The 8,965-nt window shown below is 35.0% G+C and overlaps 1 protein-coding gene across 1 annotated transcript; it reads right to left on the reverse strand.

Annotated features, from left to right (window-relative positions):
* Window positions 1-4,629: 4,629 nt before the first annotated feature.
* On the reverse strand, window positions 4,630-6,524 carry LOC149842386 (phospholipase A1-Igamma1, chloroplastic-like). The gene has a single exon (XM_090001410.1). The coding sequence runs from the start codon at window positions 6,472-6,474 to the stop codon at window positions 4,873-4,875; it is 1,602 nt and encodes a 533-aa protein (XP_089857536.1). The 5' UTR covers window positions 6,475-6,524; the 3' UTR covers window positions 4,630-4,872.
* Window positions 6,525-8,965: the final 2,441 nt, after the last annotated feature.

The raw sequence follows: 8,965 nt of genomic DNA on the forward strand, positions 1-8,965 counted from the left end.
CATAGAATCTACACATAAACCTACTCTACCATCTATAATCAAAATATTGCATGATCTTAATTATGAAAGCCACAATTTTCCTAATTTTATTAAAATCTTTTCTAAAAACCCCGATATGACTAAAATCGTAATATCTCTAAATTTTAACCATGAAAATCCACCAATTTTTTATAGAATGTCTCTAACATCATATACTACTGACCCAAATCAAAATTTGGAAAAAAATATTAGCCTAATTTATGTATTTTAAAATTTTACAGTTCTATTTTCTAAGAAACTGGTTTTTAGGGGAAAACGGATTTTCAAGATGGTTTTCTATTGAAAAACTATTTTTTCCCATCTTTTGATAGCCCTAGGCTAAACTCACATATGTGAGGGTTTGTTTAGGGTCTATTGTAAACACCTCAAATTTTCCACCTTTGCTCACAAACCCTTTTCTCTTGCCACTGAGACCCGCTCTCTAAATCCTTAAGGAAACCAATTGGTCGACATCTGATCTATGGCTATTCAGAACCCGAATTTTGCCTTAAATTCAAATATTTCAAAATTTAATATCCATTTTGACTCAATTTCAGTTATCAATTCTTATCCACAGACGAGAATTTTCAATTCCTCATCTCTGCCAGGGGTCTCGGACTTCAAATCCTTTATCCAGGGTTTTGTATTTTTTATATTATTGCATATCCTTGCATGTCATTGCATATCATTGCATGTCATTGCATGTCATTTTCGAGATCCAACACTCAGTTTTTTCAAAACCTTCTAATTCAAATTTGATGTTAAAACCTTTCTTTCGAAATTAATTTAAAAAACCTGGATTTTAGATCAATATTTGTCATTTGTCAACCCCTAGGATCTTATATTCCTTTATTTCAAAATATTTTCTTTAGAAAACTATCTGGATTCGTTTTAAACTCAAATTTTAACTGATTTCAATATTCAGATGAGACTCATTTAGGTGGTGTCACTTCTGGATCACTTCCTTCATTTCTCAAATTTTAGTTATTTCAGAGTTTTAGTTGATTTAGAATTTTGTTTTTTCACCTTTTGAACCTTTTCAAAATTTCATTTTGGGTTTAAATAAGAGGTAGTTGTCCATTTTTTTCATTTTGGCCAAAATCTTAGAGTTTTAGTCGAACTAGGACTCTATTTTAGAGTTTCATTCGGATTAGGACTCTATCTCTCATTGCTATTTTTAACTATTTTCAATAAAGTTTTTTGAAATCTTTCAAAAGAAACCAAAGTCTTAGAGTTTCAGTTGGACTAGGACTTTACCACAGAGTTTCAGTCGGATTAGGACTCTACCTTTCACTTTTATTTTTACCTATTTTCAAGAAAATCTTACAAAATCTTTTGAAAGAAATAAGAAATTTAGAGTTTTAGTCGGATGAGGACTCTGTCCCAGAGTTTCACTTAGATTAGGACTCTAACCCTCACTTCATTTTTGAGAAAATCTTTCAAAAACTTCTTCATTTATCTTATTAAAAGCCAAATTTTAGGATTTTATTATAGAGTTTCAAAATTTTAGGACTTTGCCCAAGAGTTTCAGTCGATCCAAAACTCTACTCTGATTTCATCTTTTTACTTTTATTTCACTTATTTTTCAAAAACAAATCCAATTCTCAGAGTTTCAAAATTTTGGGACTCTATTATAAAGTTCCAGTTGATTAGGACTCTAACCCTGATTTCGTCTTTTTATTTATTTTCATTCATCTCTGAAACAGATCTTTCAAAACCTCTTCGTTTGTCTTTTAAAAACCAAAATTTAAGTGTTTTAAAATTTTAGAACTCTAGTCAAAAGTTTCAGTTGGTTTAGGACTCTAATTTTCTCGAATTTGTTCTTTGCTTTCATTCTCATCTGTTTTAAAGACTTTTTTTTTAACTCTTATTTTAACCTGTTCAAAAACTCAAATGCGAGGCCCACATACCTGTCCCCACATTTGAGAGGTTTTCAATTCATCTAGGACTGTAGTTGATTTAGAATTTTGATTTTTTTAACCTTTGTTTCAAACCCTTTTGAAAACCTTATTTTTAATCCTTCATTTTTCAAGTTTTAAAGTCGTTTTCTGAAAAAACAAATGGGCCCCCAATAGGTGGTGCCACATTTGAAAGTGTTTATGTTAGTTTAGATTTAGTCAATGTCTTCCTCAGGTTAGAATTTTGAAAAAAGTCAAAATTGATTTTTAAAAGTCCATTTTTACCTTAGTATTTTAAACCTTGTTTTTAACTTGTAATTAAAGCTTTAAAAACCAAATGTGGACCCGCATAAGTGGCGCCACATTTGAGTTTTTTCTTAAACCATTAGGAGTCTTAGTTAGGCTTAATTAAGGCTAATTAGGTAGAGTCTTTTAGGGTTAGAATTCTACCAAAAACCACCCCCCTTAATTGAGTTAATTAGGAAGGATTTTGAAAAAATAAAACTCTCAAAAAACTAACCTAATGAAACTCTATAAAAGGAGCACCTAGGGGGTCAACCTCCACATGTTCTCTCACCCTCTCTTTGTCAAAAATTTATGGATTCCTTCTTTTCCAGTAGGTCCGCCATTGCAACAACCCAAGGTAAGGTTTTTATTTTGTTATTTTTATTGATTTTATTAGTTTTATATGCTTTATTTCATTGATTTAACCATCGCCACCCCTTGCATATTGATTTCAAGCATGCTTTTCATTTAAGAACCATGAAATTGATTCAAGAATAGGATCTAACGCTGTATTAGAAGGATTTTCACATTTTTAATCCATTGAAATAATTTAGATTGTCACTTTTTACATTTATGCCAAAGAAAATATGAGATTCAATTCCTTTATGGATCAAATCCCTCTTTCAAAAGGCCAAATCAAGATTCTAACCATGTTTCTCTGAATTTTTTTATTTATTTCATCATGTTAATGATTATTTTATTTGTTCAAGCATCAAAACATGATTCATTACATTATTTATACATTTTTTTTTTAAAATTTTCATGTTTAGATTAGGGTTATTCATGCTCTATTGGTAATACACATATCTTGGTTCTGGCCATGCGAGAACGACATTATTTCATGTGCATTTTTCTGTCAATAAAATTTGATTTTTTTTAGGGTTGAATCATGCATGTATCAGTGACTTTACATAAATTTTTTGGATTATTTTGGGTTCTGTAACCTTGCTAAAAAAATCAGAAGCCAAACTCTGATTTCTGCACTATGAAAACGCTATGTGGAATCGGGGATGGCTTGTCAAGGTGATATCTTCCTCATCAAAGATTTGATCAATGATCCGTAAAAAGAAGTGTGTTAGTCAGAATGTCTAGTATATTCTGTAAAAAAATTAGATTTTTCTACGATCGTTTGTTATTTTTACTTTGTCAAAAATCAGAATCTATTTCACAGAGGCTGTTATGCATCATTTAAGCCTTGGGTCAACTTATGCGGATCGTATCTCCTTAACCGAAGATCATTTTCCAAATCGTAAGAAGCCATGGATTTAGCAACATGTCTAGTTTTATTAGTGTGATTTCTATAATTTTTGAACTCTGTTTGCTATTTTTAATTTAACCAAAATCATAACTATCTTTTTTGGAACCGTTACGCGTTCGTCGGAATCAAATGTATATTGCTGTAACGATATCTGTTTAGTTTACCCATGTGAAATTTCATAGTTTTTCATTACTGTTTGATACCTGATTCGGGTCTGACACTGTAACAGGTACGCGCCCGCAGGCAAAATTGTATATTTTTAGGTTTTTATTTAATTTTTATGTTTCAATAATACCAAATATTTTATTTTTCAATTTTGTTTTAGTTTTAGGGTTATTAGAGGTGTCCATGTCAATTTTTACAAATTTTGGAATTCATTTGATGCATTATTTACTTATTTCATAAAAATAGGATGCCCGTGGAGTCTTGATTCAAGAGAAACACAGGCAAAATTTATTTTTCTTATAATATTTCATATTTTTTATGAAATTTTTATATTTTTAGGGTTTTATCATGTTCATAATCATATTAGGGTACTCTTCACTCGATTTTGCATTGTTTTGAATTTGTTTGGTCCCCAGATTAAACTTTTTACCAAAATATTTTCTGAAAAACCCTAATTTCAACCCTGTTTTGTAATAAAGGCCAATTTTCAAGGGTATGTTGGCTATTTTTCTCAAAATTTCAAATTTCAAAGTTGTTTATTTTTATTATTTCTTTAATTTTATATAATCTTTTATTATGTTTATTTCAGAAAAATATGGAAAAAGGCTTATATTCAGATAAATCTCTCAATTTTTAATATTGTTGGATAAATCCTGAAAAGCCAACATTTGTCCATTAACAAGTTTGCTAGTTTTGCGGTAACACTCAAGATTATATTTTGCTTTATTTTTCTTTTATTTATTTCAATTTATTATTGATGTAAATTGTAAAACTTTGGAATAAGAATTTAATTTTCTGCTTAGAATAGGATTGCATTGCATATATGGTCTGGACCCGGGTCTTAATGGGGTTTTCTTATTTATCACTGTACCCGAACCCTATAGGGTTTGGTACAGGTCGGGTCCGAGTAGATCCTTGTACTAAGGAAGAAATCAGAATCATGTATAAAATATGAATAAGCCATGGGATATTATCAAGAGGCTTATCCTGCGAAGCAATCCGTCCTCTTTTAATTACTTTCTCTTTGTTTTTTCGGGAGAGGACAACAACTTGTCTTTAGAAGCAAACAAACGCTTGACTCCCACAAATTAAGTGAAGATGTATTATATTAAGAAATCAACTTTTACTCGTACCAATTATAGTAATTTACAATAGACCATCTACCATTCAACATTACCATGACAAAGAAAAAGCAAGGTGGGTCCCAAAGGCCCCCAAGAGACCCCCCCTACGAACCATCCTCCAACTTCATGATTCATGGTGCAACTTGATCTCCTTGAGGTGGTAATGGGTGTCAGGTGGGTGCTCATCAATACTGGGTCTCTCTGGTTGGATCCACCTCCCATCCCGGTTCCTCACCATCCCCTTGTTCTCATCCTGCCTCCAGTAAGGGGGCACCAAGTGATGCTCCTTGAGGAAGTCACAGGCCTTGTTGACCAATGCTGGGTCTCGCCCACTTGACAGCACGAACCTCCTCCCTGTCCCATGGAACCCATCCAATAGGTGTAGATGGGCCTCCAAATTGTGAAAGCATGAGGGGTCATTGGTCTCCTTCAGGAATGGTGAAACCATATGGTCCAGCCTGAGCTCAGTGCCCACGTGGGTGTACCCCCATGGCATGGCATCAGCCAGTCGCTGGAACAGAGAAGGCAGCCTCTCGTTCAGGAATATGCCTGGCACCTTCGGCACCGTGTCATGGACGTTGACCACCCGGAGGAATTTGACTCCGAGCTCTTCGCACCTCTCCTTGAACCTACGGTTCCCTACCCTGGGTCCCGAAAATGAGAACACCGTAATCGGCACCACCCGGCCATCGGGCAGCACGTTCAGACCCATCTCGGCGATGTCGTAGGCCGAGAGGATCGCTAGCGCACTTCCTAGGCTGTGACCCGTAATGCTGATGCTGATGTCCTCACCAGACCCGCTGTAGCGCTGTACCAGCCCATTGATCTCGGTCAGGATCTGCTCCCGGGCTGAGAACTGGCAGAACCGGCACCCTGGGTCCTTATCCGTGTAAAGGTCCAGGAACCCAGACTCCACTTTGATATCTGGATTTGGGCTCGTGTGACCTGGTAGTCGGACAGATTGAAGGAAGTCCATAAGGTCTGCGACCCACTCGAGCTTGGTCACGGTGCCGCGCCAGGCCATGGTAATGTCACGCCGACCCAAGCGGGTCGGATCCTCTGAAACTGCCACGTACCCGATCCAATTCGCACGGGAGCTCCAGATCTTGGGCCAGACGGACTTCCGGAAGAAGTTGGGAAGATTGATGTTGGAGGTAGCATAGAGGTACCGGGTCACTTCGTAACCAGATTCCGGCATGCCGATGCCCTCGAAAAAGTGTCGACGGTTGTACTTGCAGCTCCCACAGTACTTAGAGAACCAGTCGAAGTCAAACCCATCGTAGCAGGCCTGAGCCATCTCGCCATATCTGATCAGCTCGTTCCGGAGAAGTGGGTCCAATGGATCCAGGAGGCCTTCCCAGTCAGAGCTGCCGTGGATCTCGCGCCATCTCTCGTGTAGGCGCAGCTCCGGTTTATCCTCAACCCTCTGATCCCCTCTCCCTTCTTCTTCGTCTTCTTCTTCTTCTTCTTTTTGGTCTTGTTCTCTCTCTGGTTTTGAGAGAACTGCATCTGCGGTGAAAGCCTTTACAGGTTTGGTCAGGCTAGTTGATCTAGAGTTGGTTTTTAGGAGGATTTCTGAGGATAATCTGTGAGGCAGAGGTGATTTGTGTATGTGGATGAATGGTTTGAGGTGGAGATCATGGTGATGGTGTGGATAAGGGGTTGATGTTGGTTTCAGGATTTGGGTGGAGAGGCCGGGAAGAGGGAAGGGAGTAGAGGAAGCCATTGATGATTTGATGCAGGTGGGCTGGTAGGTTCTAGACTACTCGTTGATGTGATTTTATAATTGATATGGTGGTTGGCCGTGATAAAGTATTTTACACATGGAAAATTATGGGTTGAATTTTCATGATAGGTAAAGCCACCTCAGTGTGGGCCTTTTGATATGGACAATTTTGTGTGGTTCTTTCCTTTATTCACGTGGGCAGCGCTAACAAGGTTTCAGTGATTTTGCCTCCTTTTACCAAATCGATTCTGTGTATCATCGCAATACCATTTGCCAGCATACTACAAACCAATGTTATCAGTATCGGCCGATACGCATCGTATCTGCAGAATATCAATACGCTTCACCCCCTGAATCAGCTATTTTTAAATAAAATGCAAAAAAAAAATACTAAAAATAATTTTTGTTATTTTAATGGTTTTAACACGTGTCATGTTATGATTGACATGTAATATTTTTTTATTATTTCTATTGATACAGAATGATTCATTTGAATATCGGTAAGGGGCTATACAGCTGAATCGGTGGCCCCACAATTCATGGCCGATACCACAACATTGCTACAAACTATATGTTATGAAATGAAAGATTAACCTAACAATTCGTACCTAGAAATATTTTATAATTTACTGCTGATTTTTTACTTCCTAATGGGATGCATAATGACTCCTCATTAATGCTTGAGTAAATATCATTTACTTTTTTTTTTTTTGAGGAGTAAAGAAAAATTTATTAAAAAGAACAATTAAAGTGATACATTTTGTTAGAGTAAAGATGAGGAGGTATCCTCACGTACAACTAAGGGTACGAGCACCTGAATTCTTAAGATGTTATATGTGTGTTGTTTTATTTGTATGGATCCTTGTTTGTGTATGGATCTTATACTCATAGTTCAGAAGAAGAATTTTAATATGGATCATCTTAAGAACCTGAATGCATTCGACCAGGAGCAAGGTTTTGAGAACCCCGATCCAAACTTATAAACTGAATCTATGGCCCAAGATCAACCTAGGAACCTAGGAAGCTCTCAGTCCTGTTAGGTGATGGTTCACAAACAGGAGCAATGGTAATCTTCTTGTTTAGAGAGAATTCTTTTTGCCAACACAATGGAGAAGAAACAGATCTAGAAGAAGAAGTTGAAGATGTCTAATATGCCGCATTGGATAAAGTCAAAGGGGTGGCCCAAAAATCTTTAAGAGGATCCATTTTGGAAGAAGTAGAAATCTCCAATTCTAGCATGAGGCTGGTGATGCAGGAGATACAATAATAGTTCCTAAGAATGAAGCAAAGTTGAAAGATTATAAATAGGCTCACAGACAAGAGTCAGTGATGCAATTTTTGAAAACAATAATTTTAAAACCAAGAATCACACACTAAATAATAAACTCTGGTAAAACACTTAAATAAACCTAAAAATCTGTGCAACAACTTCAAACATGAACAAAAATTAAAGAAATTACTTAACTACTCTAAACTATGCAAACTATCTAAAAACGGCTAAAACAGTGACTGTTCGAGTTGGATAGACTATGGGAAAGGTCAAAACAGATTGAATCAATATCAAATTCGGCTGAGACCTAGCTTAAACATTAAACTTACGTATCCAACTTATCCCTAGACTAAATTCTATATAAAACTAAGTAAAAAACCAACAAAAAAGAATGAAATTACCCATACCGTTATGAAATAAAGACTGCAGTTTGACAGAAAACCGGTTTTCAAAAATAAGATGGAGACACAGTCAAATCGACTCTAAATGAGATGAAACTTTTCAAAATTTAAGTCAACATATTGACGAAACTAACAAAACTTACTTTGGATCAAAACTCTACAGAAAACCATGCAAATTGATGACCCAAAGTCTGACAAAATTCTGCTAATTTTCTGCAACTACACTATTAACTATGAATTAATTATAATTAATATAATTAAAAATCTCATTAAATATAACTAAACTAATCTAAATTACTGACAAAAAAAAGCTTAACTACTTCTAATCAACATTAAAACATGAAATAACTAAAGAAAAGCAATTATACTAATAAAAACATGTAAAACTAAATTATTTATACTAACTACAATGTTGACAATAACCGAATAACTAACAACTAACATTACCAAATAAACTACTTAAAGCAAATAACAACTAATTAATTCAGCAATTGAAACAAAGAAACAATAATAATGTAAAACAAATAAATAAAACTAACAAAATAAAATTATTTCATCTAAATTAATCTATCTAACTAAAACTAATTAATGTCTAACAAACCCATGACTAGACTAATTAACTAACTAACTTAAATTAGTCAATTAAAGTAATTAATAAAAACAAACAAGAAAGTAGTTATCTAAACCAAATCATGAAGCAAATTGGAAACTAATACTATTCTAAAATTGTAGAACAAAACTTTCTAAAATTTAATCAACTAAATTGGAAAGTAAATATTCAAGAAAAATGAAAACTACATAAGCACACACTACTTACCAA

The sequence above is a fragment of the Nuphar pumila genome, chromosome 3 (genome assembly GCF_984573655.1).
Source record: "Nuphar pumila chromosome 3, dmNupPumi1.hap1.1, whole genome shotgun sequence".
In the NCBI taxonomy this organism is placed as follows: Eukaryota; Viridiplantae; Streptophyta; class Magnoliopsida; order Nymphaeales; family Nymphaeaceae; genus Nuphar; species Nuphar pumila.